Source organism: Pan troglodytes, chromosome 10, assembly GCF_028858775.2.
Source record: "Pan troglodytes isolate AG18354 chromosome 10, NHGRI_mPanTro3-v2.0_pri, whole genome shotgun sequence".
In the NCBI taxonomy this organism is placed as follows: domain Eukaryota; kingdom Metazoa; phylum Chordata; class Mammalia; order Primates; family Hominidae; genus Pan; species Pan troglodytes.
In genome coordinates, this window is record NC_072408.2 from 54285599 (window position 1) to 54300465 (window position 14867).

The 14867-nt window shown below is 37.6% G+C and overlaps 1 protein-coding gene across 2 annotated transcripts in view; it reads right to left on the reverse strand.

The window, feature by feature from the left end:
- The window catches only part of PDZRN4 (PDZ domain containing ring finger 4), a 385248-nt gene that overhangs the window by 17612 nt on the left and 352769 nt on the right, over nt 1–14867 (reverse strand). For both annotated transcript variants that reach the window (XM_001167876.8, XM_001167906.7), the window contains 2 exons: nt 4342–4440; nt 1349–1411 (listed from right to left, as the gene is read on the reverse strand). In XM_001167876.8, coding sequence (XP_001167876.5) covers nt 1349–1411; nt 4342–4440 — 162 coding nt within the window. The remainder of the gene's footprint in view (nt 1–1348; nt 1412–4341; nt 4441–14867) is intronic.

The window sequence follows — 14867 nt, forward strand, 5'->3', positions numbered from 1 at the left end:
TGGTGGCATCTCGGCTCACTGCAACCTCTGTCTCCCGGGTTCAAGCGATTCTCCTGCCTCAGCCTCCCAAGTAGGTGGGATTACAGGTGGCTGCCACCAGGCCTGGCTAGTTTTTGTATTGTTTAGTAGAGACAGGGTTTCACCATGTTGGCCAGGCTGATCTCAAACACTTGACCTCAGGTGATCTGCCTGCCTCGGCCTTCCAAAGTGCTGGGATTACAGGTGTGAGCCACTGGGCCTGGCCCCTGCAGCCATTCTTTATGGGAGAGGACTCAGAAAGGAGAGAGCAAGGAGGTGAAGGCAGGTTTAGGATAGAAACTGGCTTTCAGCTATTCCTGATTTGGCCTAAAACTCTTTCCAGCCTCACATCCCTCCTACAGTCTGCTTACTATCTCTTGCATAAAGCTGAAATGTAATCAGTCTCTATGTTTCCATATTTCCATGTGGGGAATAAAACATATTCTCCTTCATCTCCCAGCAACTCATTGGTAAATACAGTAGGGCACTACACAACAGCTTTTCAGTCAACAATGGACTGCAGATACGTCAATGGGCCCATAAGATTATAATACCATGCTTTTACTATACCTTTTCTATGTTTAGATACATAAAGACTTACCATTGTGTCACAATTACCTACAGTATTTAGTGCAGTAAAATGCTGTACAGGTTTGTAACCTAGGAGGAGTAGGCTACGCCAGCTAGCCTAAGTGTGTATGTAGTAGGCTGTACCATCTAGGTCTGTGTAAGAACACTCTCCAATGTTTGCACAACCCGGAAATCATCTAATGACATTTCTCAAAACATATTCAGTGACTCATGACTGTAGTTGGCACCTTCAAACTTCTAGACTTTCATATAGCAAAGGAACATCTAGATCCATGTTCACTTAATTTATTCTGGAAAAGGCAGCAATAACTGCTGCTGCTAGTAATAATAGCCATTAATATTTATTAACTACTTAGGCACTGTGTTAAGCGTATGGCATGCATAATCTCATTTCACATTCACAACAACAATAGGTTATTATTACCATTTTTTTTAAGATGAGGAAATAAAGCTTAGGATGAGAGGAGGTTATGCAGTGTGCCAAGCAAATGGTGAAGCTGGAAGAGAAGTCAAATTTGACTCCAGAGATGGTATTCTGAACCACTAATTATTAGCTAATCACTCTTAATATATCGCACCATCCTAAATTAGTTTTAAATGACAACACTTTTTTTTTGGTTTTGTAGATGTTAGTATCCAAAAGCAAAGACAAATTCTTTTCTCAGTTTACAAGAAACAAAGTAAAATAGTAACTTTGGACAGATTGTGGGAAACTAAAGGAAATTACTATAACACCTACTTGCAAAATCCGATCCCCTTCTCGAATCCGGCCGTCTTTGGCAGCAATGCTATTTGGGTCAACCTGTAATGAAGAGGACATACATCTTCAACTAGGTATGAAACATTCCTTCAAGAACTTAAAAATATGGCTTTAAAATATATTTTGAAAAAGCTGTTTCAAAATTCTCTGTTGATTTGTGACAGTATACGTCATATTTCTCTCCAACAAAACTCATTGATTCTAAAAATGTAAATGAGCTATTTTAGAATGAACATGAATAAAATTGTGAGGACTAGAGCAGAACTTAATCTGAAGACCAGTTTTCCACCATTCCTCTATTTATTCTTTCCTTTTTCCCTTCATTCTTTTTTTTTTTCACATTTATTCACTCATTTCTGTATCCCAACTGTCACACATGATCTTCAGTTGACGTGAGGTGATGGTAATGCTAGGACTCTCTGGACCCAGGAAATTTACTTTTTGTCTTAGCAAAGCTGATAGCTATAGTGTAAGTCTGTCCTTTTTTTTTTCTTTTTTTTCTTTTTTTTGAGACGGAGTCTTGCTCTGTCGCTCAGGCTGGAGTGCAGTGGCGCCATCTCCGCTCACTGCAAGCTCCGCCTCCCGGGTTCATGCCATTCTCCTGCCTCAGACTCCCGAGTAGCTGTGACTACAGATGCCTGCCACCACACCTGGCTAATTTTTTTTTTTTTTTTTTTTTTTGTATTTTTAGGAGAGATGGGGTTTCACCGTGTTAGCCAGGATGGTCTCGATCTCCTGACCTTGTGATCCACCCGCCTTGGCCTCCCAAAGTGCGGGGATTACAGGCGTGAGCCACCGCGCCCGGCCCAAGACCATACTTATTAAAGAGAATTATGTCTCATGGGCACATTAATTTATATATAAAGACATTTACAACCTATATTGCTCAGGAAACACACACACACACACACACACGCACGTCTGATCCATGCATTTAATTACTCAGTACTACTTTACATGTGGGGTAAAGTATATTAACTATAAACTATTTTAGAATGTATAGATATTTAAGGCTGTATTAGGAGTTTATCAGCATTTTAATGGGCTAAATTGAGTGATGACTTATAGTTCACTGGGGGTAATTTCATCTATCAGATTTCATGTGATGGCTTCAAACTTTATTTAGGCTTGTTGCATCAAAGCTTTTTTTTTAAGCAAACTGTTTCAAGTGTAGCATAAGGTTGATCCATCCTATCCATATGTTAGATATTACTTTCTTATTATGGGTGCCACCTAGTAATTGAGTCTTAAATCATCAATCAAGAATAAGTGACACTATAATTACATGTAAGAGGTAAAAGGAAAACATTCCTTCCAAGTACATATGTTCAGATCCTGTGGCTTCTTTCCCTTCCCTGAAAAGTGCAGCTCCAATTCTGACATATTTAAATAGTAAATAGAGACTTACTAGAAGGAAGTGAAGGGTGATTCATGAACTGTATCCCATTTAAAAACCACTCACAATCTAAAGCCTCATCTTTAGAACTGTAATCAAACTAATATTAAACTTCTACCTTCCTACCTCTGTACATATTACAAAAGATAATGCCACAGGTGTTTCCTTATACTTCCTCACCCTAATCAGAGGAATTATCCTAATTGCATATTTAAAAGAAGTACATAAGTTGAATATTATCTGGAGATTTTTCCATCGCAGAAGCCAGTCAGTAAATTTTTTGGCAGAGGGATAAAGAGTAATATTTTACACTTACACAGTTGTGTTGTTTTCTAAATACATTAATTACATTATCTCTTCCACATTCTAAGCAGGTCTATCAAAACAATAAGATAAGCACTGTTGTACTCACCTTCTAGTTGAGAAAGCTGAAGCTCAGTATATTAGGTAACGTTTTCAAGATTATGGCCAAGAAAACTCAGAACAGCATAGAGCAGCAATTAGTATCTAGTTTGTCTAACTTCTGCATTTATATATAAACATATGTACACATATGTTTTGCACATATAAGTATGTAATTTTTTATCATAAGCATATTTAATTTTAATTTATTTATATTTAGAGACAGGGTCTCATTCTGTCACTCATTGTGTCACTGCACTGGAGTGCAGTGGCACAATCATAGCTCACCGTAACATCGAATTACTGTGCTCAAGCAATCCTATTGCCAAAGCCTCCTGAGTAGTTAGGACTACCGGCATATGCCACCATGACTGACTAATTAATTTTTTTTTTTTTTTTTTGTAGAGACAGGGTCAAACTCCTGGCCATAGGCAATCTTCCTGTCTCGGCTTCTCAAAGTGCAGGGTTTATAGGCATAAGCCACTGTGCCCAGCCTAAATTTTTAAAAACATTCCTTCCCACTTCACATAAAATAATGCTTTTTGCGAGTTTTAAAAAATCATCTCTTGTAATACAATTTGCTTCACAGTCTTTAAAAGGAATGAACACTAACAGTATCTCACATTTTAGACTCTCACTTGTGCATTGCTTCTTGGTCTTTGCCTAAGATCAAGTGTGGAATCTCACTTGCGGGGTTGAATAAAACAAACTAATAGATGCACTCATTGGGTATTCAAATGTATCAATGCCATCAGCAGAGTAAAAGATGTGATTATTGTGAGTAGTAATTTAAAACAATTAGCCAGTGCTACTGTTAGTAGAACTCATAAAAGACACAGTAGAATGGAAGGACAGATGTTTGAGGATCAAAAACTTTGCTGGACTTGCTGCATTCTTATGGGAATTTATTCAAATTTGGACAATGTTACCACTTTTGCACTTTTCCTTGCTGGGATTCTGGGGTGAAAGTATTCACATTAAACAAGCTCATAATAATTACATTACTTGGGCAGAATAATTTACTTTCCTAATTGAAAGTGACACGTTTTAGAACATGGCCAATTCCAGTTCTTCACATTCAAGCCTCTGAAGGAAGGGTTTTCTCATTGTGAGTCATTTCGCTCTGTTCTTCCTAGTCTCCCTCCTCGAATTTCCCCTCCATGGCGTTTCTTACCTCGCTGACATAAATGCCGGTGTCTTCTTCATCATCTGTTCGGTAACAGACTGTCAGGCCCAGCTTCTCTTGACTGCTAACACGACACAACTCGACCTCCTGAGAGAACAACACACACAGATGACATTTATGTCAGAGAGAAAATCTGCAGCAGAATGGAGAACTCACTGATATTCTTTGGGTCACTCTGGCAAGTATTAATAATTATTGCCCAACATTGGAAATTAACTTTTTTTTTTAACCAATATTATTCAAATGTTCTTTCAGCATGGATTTCTATGTAGGGAAGCCAGTGTTTTATATTTTTATTGTAAGTTTGGAGATACACAGTTGTTTGCATCAAGCTGTCAATGCAAAACTGCTTAAAAATTACACAATAATGTATAAATCAAATACATGTATACATGAATATACTGGAATCAATAAAATATTTGAGAATGTCAAAGTTAGTGGCAAAATGTTCATAAAAACATGAGGAGTTACTATTACATGTTTTTATTTGTATTGTAAGAAAACAAGTTCAAATAATAAAAAAAAGATATACCAAGCCGTTTCCATCAATTCTGCTCTGAAGTTCTACACAATATGATAATAAGCGTTTTGTATAGGTCAGGCTAAGGTTTTCTATTAGTTTGTAGAAACTCTCATTCTTGGAAAGAAATGGGTTCATCCAGGCTGAAGGGAGAGACATCAAAAGCCATTTGGGGCAGAGGCAATGATTCAAAATGAAGCAGTAAATGAACAAGAAAATACATTTACTGAAACACATGGCTAAGGGCTTGAAATGTCAGTCCTCAGGTAATGTATATTGAATTCATTTCCTGATTTATGGTCAGTAAAATAATAATAAATTTCAGTGTATTTCAGTTTTATATAATGAAATGGACTTGTACTACTTTCAGAAGCAGATGACTTCAGGATAAATTACATATTTCCAAGGATTAAAACACAAATTAGCACACTAATTATGGAGAATTTATTCCTATTGGATGTAGAATATAAGACCCATTAGTAAATAATTGGATGAAGAAGAACAATGTCTATTTAAATTAGAAGTGAAGTCTGGATCAATTTCTAGCACTCAGGCTCTGTGGGAGCTCTGAATTTGTCTGTCTTGCTTAATGCTCTTTCTCCAGTGCCTAGAACAGGATATTTCAGCGTGGGCACTCAGTAACAACTAGCTGAAGGGTGACTAATTTTATTTCAAAAATCTTTCCAGGTGCACACAGATTTTTGTAAAACCATAAGTAGGTAGTCTTTCCTCTTTGATTGGAAATAGAGGTGAGGTGTGTGTGTGTGTAAAGATTATGAAAGTTGATAAGAATAGAGTGCTAAGGTCTAAATGTTTGTGTTCCCTACAATTTGTGTTAGGGTTTCAACATATTTTACCTACCAAGGAGGTGGGGCCTTTGGTAGGTGATTACCAAAGGTAATCAACTTTGGTAGGTCGTAAGAGCTGCTGAGCCCTCATGAAAAAGATTAGTGCCCTTAGGAAGAGGCCCCAGAGAGCTATCTTGCCTCTTTCACCATGTAAGGACAGACACAGTGAGAAGGTGCCCTCTATGAGGAACAGGCCCTCACCAGACACTAAAACTCCTGGTGCCTTGAACTTCTACTTCCTAAACTCTAGAACTGTGATAAACTTGTTTCTGTTGTTTAGAAGCCACCCTGTTCATGGTATTTTGTTATAGCAGCCCAAATGTATAAAGACAATAAGTATTCATTTAATTGTCTAAAATCTGAAATAGTTACCAGTACAAAATGAAGGAAAACTTACTTAACTTCAAACAAGAGAGTATTTCCCAGAACACTCTGTACATTTGAGTATCTATCCTCCTTTTCAATTTTGTATTTGAATGAAGTCCTTGTCAGTGGATAATAACCTGTTTAAAAATGATGTGCTGTACATCATGGGTAAATCCTTAGCAAGGGGATTTGCTCTCATAAACTCCAGTGACCAATAATTTCACAGATAATAGCAAATAAAACTAAATTTAAATCCTCTATTCTGAGATAGGTACTGCAAATTAGTGAAATGCATGAAACTAAGAAGAATGCTGACTTTCTGACTGGTGGACAAAGATACTCTATATTATAGTGCTTAAAAAGGTTATAGTGTAGGCTGCACAGTAAAGAGAAAAGGTGAAACATCCTTTTTCCTAGACGTAGACTAGGAAACAGTGAAATGATTTGGCACCAGAAGCAAAAATGTACACACCAAGCAAAGTTCTTTTCAAAACTGGTAATAATTAATGCCTCCAGAGGGAAAGAATACTTGACTAAAACTGCAACATTAGGAAGGAATTATAGCAACAAAATAGCTTCAATTACAGCAACAAGGTATATAGTCGAGGAGTATCTCTTAGTGATTCCTAAGAGGCCAATAAGGAAACCTACACACTCCAAAACGAGCTGAGATTGGGACCTTTAAATCAACACAAACGAGGAGCTGTAGCCAAAGCTGAGATCCACCGACTTTCAATGCCCTAACAAAGCACGGAAGCAACTCTCAGTATCGTGAGAAGACATTTTCAGGGGGGGACATTATTTTTTGAACGTTTTCTCCACATTCTCAATGGTGTACTTTGACTTTGGTGTTTGCTTAGAACAACTGTTTGGCAATAAAATTGAGTGAATGTATTAAAACAAAGAGGGCACAATCTGCCTATAATTCTTCAACACCACAAATCAAAGCACTTACCCAAGTATCTCAGAGGAAAGGAGACTAAGGTCCTCAGGTCAAAGTAACTTTTCAATATTTTCCTTACCTTGGACCAAACCAAAACTGTGAAACAGGTCTCAAAGTTATCTCCATGGTGTTTGTTTCCAATATTCCCCTTTGTAAGACACTCAACACCCTCCTATTTCCTTTCAGCTGCTTGGAGTCCCTGAGGTATGAGTATTATAGATTTGCCATTTTGCTTGTCCCCTAACAAAACCTGGCATTCAGTGTGATTTTCCATTCTCTCACAGATAACTCTTAAGACATAAAAATAATTGATACATAAATATCTCTCAAAGGAATCATCATTAACAATTACTTAACATGTGACCCCATCAGGCTTTAGCGCATATTAATAAAGGCTGAAAATACAAAGCCTTAATGCAAGGGACTAAACCCTTGGCAGAAAGCCTTCAGGCACCATAAGAGACCCAAGTGAGATTTTCCTGGAACCCGCAAACCACCTCACACCAGTCCCAAGTGTGAAGTTGTATTTCTTGGTTGAGATTGTCTCAGATACTACATAGTTTATATTAAAACACAGAAACATACATTTTAGAATCAAAGTTCCCTTAATTCTATGTCAAAATAACTCATAAGCAGCTACCTGTAGACAATTTTGTTTGTAGGAGGCAAAGGTGGCTTTATAAAGACTTTGATTATCTGAAAGGAATTCTGCAGCACAGGTTTAATTAAGTATTCCCTTCACAGGACATACAAGCCTCTGACTTCTGAAGAAACAACCTCCTGGTAATAGAGAATGTTTTCCCTAACAACTTTCATACCTTTCCCTCTGTCACTTGGAAGCTGTTTGATGAAACACATAAAAGTGAAATGCTACCTCTGTACATTTTTCCATGGAGACAATTCATGAGTGTATACAAATCAAAGCCAAGCCTGCATGGATGGCAGCGCTAACCATCCATAAGTCATTTGTCACTAGAGTGAAAGAATCACTTCACACACCTGGTGAAACTACATGTATTTTGACTTAAATGTACTTCAAGACGTGCTATTCTGGGGACGCGTCTAAAGTCTCTTTAAAAAAAATCAAACTTCAGCATCTAATATTGTGAGAAATTGATTATATATAGGTTGAAGGTGGAGTAGAAGATTAGAGTTTGTTATTAAAGCTTGCTGTGAAACATCTTTCTAATCATAGAATGACACAAATGGGATTTTTACATACATTGGTTGTACTCCAGTGGTGTGAAATTTTTATATTTTTTTGTGATTGAGTCTAGGGAGAAATGAGAAACTTAGAAAAAAAATGCTTTCTAGATAGAACTCTCTCTTACTGGGGAAAGAAACAAGAGTTGACACTGCTTAAAAAGCATTGGCTTTTTAAGCAGCATTGTTCTCAAACTTTAGGCCCATGCATGCCATAAAGATTTTCCTCTTCGTAAGAAAATTCAAATGCAGTCAGCACTATTCAAGTTTGAAGAAGAGCTAGGGCTAGACATGCTAGCCATTTATATCAGTTGACAACAGGGGAATGTAGGGTCTTTTATGTCCATATCTTTATTTATTTTCCTGGTTTTCATTTATTAGACAATACATGCACTTTTGCTCAATCTGAGTGTTAATCATATATCATCTTACATTTTTTAATGTTGATTAGCAACTAGTGAAATATGCTTTGTTGTTCCAATAAAACACTTATTTCAAAAAATAAATCAAATGAGAAATATTAAAACTTTAATGCCCACAGCTAAGAGAAAGCTAGATAGTCTATTATAAAAATATTGCTTCAGTATCATTATCTCCTGCATAATGGAATCTGGGGATAATACTTAGTGAAAAATAAATCACGAAACTCCTGGAATATCAAATCCCTCTGACAAAACATTTCAGGTTTGCACCCTCCAACTCCAAATTATTCATAACAAGTTGCTGCAACTAATAATTAAATCACATTTCTGTAGAGACATAAGGGTAAAAGCTAAAGCTTATCGTCATGTCTTTTCTCTAACATCCTTAACCCCGCCTGTTTATTTGACTACTTCTTTTTCAAGGGTCTTCTGAAATATGGGCAGCTTTTAACCTCCAATTTCCCATTCTTAGAATCAGAGACATTCTGGATTCTTTGGGAAAGAAAGCAGTCACATTTCTCTAGGCCCAGGTTGGCTGCTTCTCACTGTGGGCTCTGAATCCCCTTAAAAAGTCATCAATGACCTATTTGGTGTAGATTTTATACGTTAACAAAGAAGGAAACATTATTTTTGCCTCTACTGTTAATGGGGGAGGAAATGAATTCATGATGCTGGCAAACAACAGTCGATGTCAGGAAATCTGGACCAGGAATAGAAAAGAGAAACATAAATTGAAGTAAGTGAGAAGTGATTCATACATTTTGTTTTTATTTTATTTTTTAATTCTTTTTTTGAGACAGAGTCTCACTCTGTCGCCCAGGCTGGAATGCAGTGGTATGATCTCGGCTGACTGCAACCTCCACTCCCAGGTTCAAGCGAGTCTCCTGTCTCAGCCTCCTTAGTAGCTGGGATTACAGGTGCCTGCCACCACGCCTGGCTAATTTTTGTATTTTTAGTAGAGATGGGGTTTCACCATGTTGGCCAGGTTGGTCTCAAACTCCTGACCTCAAGTGATCTGCCAGTCTTGGCCTCCCAAAGTGCTGGGATTAGAGGCATAAGCCACCGTGCCTGGCCATGATCCATAAATTTTGTGTCATTACTTCTGCTGTGACAACTAGGGAACCAAGCAGACTGCATGGAAACCTTTCCTAGAATGGGCTTCCACCCAAAAGCAATCTGTCTAAAACAAAGAACAAAGCTATAGAAGGAAACCAGGAAGACACTTCTGTTTACATCAGGAAGGTTTTTTCCCCCTTCTCTATTTTGCTTGTTGTATCTTTTGAGGAAATTGCAATTACTTTGCTATTTGTTAGTGTCATGTGGTTTACCTTTGGAAGAATCCAGAATCCAAGGTTTTTCATAGTTGAATGTTGAGTTTTTAGCAGATATTAAAATGATCATTTATTAGGTTCCTAAAGGTATTGCTAACTATCCACGGCCATTTGTGATTTGATTTCCTGACTCACATGTCAGTTTTTGGGAGATCTCCATCAAAATAGTTTAACATGCTATAAGCAATGTGTAGAAGAGGACATTCATAAAATGTCATTTTCATAGTTGCCTTATTTTAAAAATAGCAATGTTAAGCACTTCACTTCCTGGTCAGCTCAAATGCTCTTGCATTCCCACTCCAGCACTTTTGTCCTCTCGCTAGAGCTTGAACCTGTTGACCCTTCCCCTTCTCACTGTCAATAATTCCCTCAGGCTCACTCCTGTCTCCTGATGCAGCTGGAAATTCACAGTTAGACGTAGTATCTTTTTTTGGCTTTTAAAATAACCTTTATTTTTAAAAAGTTAATATGTGCATTATAGGAAACTGAAAAACACAAGAAGCAAAGAGCAAAGTCATTCACAATCACAAGCAGTTTATAGTTTGACATGTTCTTCTAGGTCCTGTGCATGTGTAGGCACAACATTCAGTTCTATGGGACTGAGATCGTACAGTATGTATCATGATTTTTCACACATCATGAATATTTACCAGTTCAAAATCCCAAAGCTATACGAGTATTTTGATAACCAAGAATACACTACACCAACTCAATCTGTTAAACAATAATCTAATCCTGCCTTTCTTGGGACAAAAATGGCAACATGACTCTAGATAAAAAGCATTGGCAGAGTTCTGAAATCCTCAACTACCCTATTCTCTTTGTCCACTGTATCATCCAGAAGAAGGTCAATTGTGGTTAAGACCAAGTATTCACCTCCCTGCTTCCCCAGTTGAGCAGTGACCTGGTCCCAGAGGGGATGCACACCATGACGACCATAGTGACTGCTTTCCCTGTATGTTCATTACCACAATTTGCAAATGGGCAATCCATGCTGCCCGACAATTATACTCTACTTTCCTTGCCAAGTTGCTGTTTCACATGCTAAAGGAACTAGTGCCATAATTCCTCCTTTTTCAAATTTCCAACAAAAACCACCCACTCTTAGTTGATGACGTTATCTGATAGTTCGCTGGATCCTAGTGGATTATTATGACCTCAACTTTCTGCTCTCCCAGTCTGGTATCTCGTACCTCTTCTGTCTGCAGTTCTGCTACCGTGCCCTTCTCTCTCTTCATGCTTGGCTGGTCATCTTGTTCTAGACTTCATGGAGGAAAAAGAAACCATGGAATGGAAACCTCTGTGTCTTCCCTCCACTTGTCAATCCACATGCATTTGTACGTAGAAAGACTCTCTGGGCTGCCTTTCTATAGAGCAAAAGAAAAATCCCCAATCCTACCAAAGTTGAGTGCCTCCATTCATGCTCTGTAAACCATTCCTTTATTATTTTTCAAGAATTTATCTCATGGAATTATTCCTTCTTATCCTGTATTACTTATTTCAGTATCCTCATTAGATCACTCTCATTGTCACACACACACACACACACACACACGCACACACATTAATATCATCAATATGGGCTGGGGCAGAGGGAAATCTTGTGGACATGGTAGTCAGTTCTAGGTTGGGGGCTACTGGAAGAATCCAGCAAATTTTGAAGAGATCATAAAATTAGTCTTGGTGTTTACCAAGGAGACCAAATTTCCAAACAGAGAAACATTGACCATGCAAAGGCACAGAGGTAGGAAACAGCATTTCATGTTAGAGGAACTTTACGTAGTTAATGTGTGCGAAGCTAAGAGTTTAAGATTGGGCTGGGTGAGGGGTCATGGTGAACACTAAAACTGCAGAGGTAGGCAAAGGCCAGATCACGGAAGGATGACTATACCCTATTAAATAATTTGGGTTCTTTGCAGAAAGTAAACGGGGCTATTATAAAAGAAATAAAACTATCATATTTGTAGTTTAGAAAGATGACTTCAGCACTAGCATAGTGGGTGAGTTGGAGGGATTAAGCGAATGTTACCAGTTCATGCAAGAGAAGCTAAGGGCTTGAATGCAAGCAGTGTCATTGTCCTATCGGTTCTTAAACACAGTTATCATTATTTCCATTTCATAGATGAAGAAAAGAAGCCACAGAGAGAACTTGGGCCCAAAGTCACACAGCAAGTCAAAAGTGGAGTTGGGATTCACATTCCACCTAAGGGACCTGGTCTGAATTCTAAACAGCACCTTCCTCTGATTTCATAGTATATTGCTCTTTCTCATTTTTCAGCTCTCAGCTTAATTGCCAGATGGTACCACTGTCCATCACTCTTCCTGAAATAGGGGTCCTGAAGTCCTCTATCAAAATTTCACTGATGTAGTAGCTTCTTGGCAATTATGAGCATTTATTTTTCTTTCTTTTTTTAATTAGAAAATTTGTATTTCATTAATATGTTTAGTTTTAAAATTACCTGTTTATTGTTCTCTAAGAAGGTCTTTATCTGTTAGGTCTGTTATTATATCCCACAGCATTAGATATGAAACAAAAAGAAATTTGTTTCTCTGATGATGGCACCTTGCCTTCTTTTACTTTGCATTTCTAGTACCAGCAGAGGACTGAGAGCTTATAAGAAGCCCCACATGCGTTTGTTGAATTAGTTAACTGCTAAAGCGAAGTTGGGTGTAGGGTGTAATTGCTTTTGCTATATTTGTACAGCAGCATAATTGTCTTAGATTAAGTAGAATCCGTTCCGAAAGCTGTACAAACAATAGATGTGACCCAGTCTCTTATCTCTGCCAACAAGAAAAGTAATCAAAAAATGAACTGTAAAATTAAAACAAAATTATCTATGAAGTTACTCATTCTAAGAATTCCTCTAGCATGTTCAGTTTTTACTTATTCACTTTACTCACTGGACATTTTCCTAGCACCTGCTACATGCAATGGATTACACTTGGAAACTTATTCTGTACCAAACATTGCTCTAAATGATTTGTGAATAATGTTTCATTTAATTGTTAAGAATCTGATAGGATAATACAGTGCACAGTAGTTATCTCTGGTCCATCTAGCATTTATTCACGGTTTTTTTGGAAATATGACCCTAAATTTATTTTGCAGAATTACACCTTTTTCTTTCTAGTCCATGTGTTTGTTCAGGGCTGATTCCAGCTCCAGGGCTGGGCTTGTGATCTAGGGATTAGCTAATGAGTGCATTTTATTTAGTTCACTGGGTATAGTGATCATTTCAAAAATGAGGATTTAGTTCGAGCCCATCAAAATCAGGTTCATGACTTTTGTTGAAACTATTAGGAAAAGAACACTTGTCTTTTCTATTGTATTTGAACCACAAAAATGTAGATCAGGAGTAGCTCAAAGCTTTATCATGCCACAATATATAGACCCTGAGAATGGATTCAAAAAAGCGAATAAAAGCCAAAGATGGAGAAAGATTGAAATTTAGTGCCACTATTTGAGCCCCTGCAACAAGTTATATCTAAAACAATAAACCTTTGGAATTTTTAGCAAGGAGAGCCAATAAAACTCCTTTTTCCCTTAAGCATTTGTTTTGGGTCTTCTGTTTCTTGGACTGTAGTCCCAATTGCTTTTGGTAGGTATTATCTACAAATTTTATGTTATAAATGAGGAAATTCAGAGCCAGCATTAAGTAATTTATTTAAGGTCACTCAGCAACTACTCATCAGAATCAGAAATTGAACACAGATCTCTCTCTCTCTCTCTCACACATATGCACACTTTTTAATTCTGAAGATTGCTTTTTTAAGAGATGCATTCTTATAGTCCAATGGTCATTTAAGAGATCATTGTCTATAGACGGAGGCTTAAGCACATAAAGAATTCACTATAGTGCAATGGGATATGTGGTAAAAGATAGATGGGATGAATCAAGAGGCAAGATGAGCCACAAAAGGGGATGCTCCAGAGAGAAGCTACTGTTTACATGGAGGGTGAGAAGTTCAGTGTTGGCTACCATTAAGAGGGTTTAGGGATGTATTAAGAGAGGACACTAGAGAGGTGGATTAGGACTGATTTCTAACAGGTCTCATAACCAAAGTCCTGGGCAGAAAAGGGAGAGGGAGGGCAATATGCATAATCTGTGGCTTCCATCTTATATAAAACATAAGCAATTATAAAATTAGGATGATTGAGAGAAAGCAAGAACTTGATTTTCTGGTATTTAACCCAAGCAAAAGCATAAATTTCTTCTATTTTATCTGTAGTATTGATTAGATTTTTTAGAAAAAAAAACATAATTATGATTTACTTCCTAGAATTACTTGGGAGGGAATTTTAGACATAATCTAACTTGCCTTCTATCTTTTCTAAATTGAAATGACTTACCCACATTCATCTGACAATTTAGTGGCAGAGCCGAGAGTAGAAACCAGGCCTCCTGACTTTCATTCAATTGCTCTTTTTATTGTTACCATGCTGATACTGTTCTTCAATCAAGTCATTCCGACCTGGAACTGAGGTCTGGGGGTTCATGGAAAGGTGTGTGTTGGGGGTGGCAGAGTCACTGAATGGGAGAGCGATGCTGAATGAAGCGTATTATCCAGATGAAATGTGTGGAGGCAGGAACAAGGTGGAGAGCTTTGTTTGTTGTGATGTCAACTGAATGAGGATGGAGAGCATAGAATTCTTAGGAAAGCAAGGCTTGAGTTGAAAAGATCTTTACTATTCTTTCAACCCTTAGTGTCTATAGCAAATTTTAAAAGAAGAAAGAGCAGACTTCACTTTTATAGAAGAGTACTGTCCATTCTCGGAGAGGCTCAAATCCCTATTGTAATGTCTATAGTGCTGCTTTCACCCGGCCCTGCGGTCTTTATTGCATCTCCACTCTCAGCATTTGTAAACTGTCTTTCCTTTGA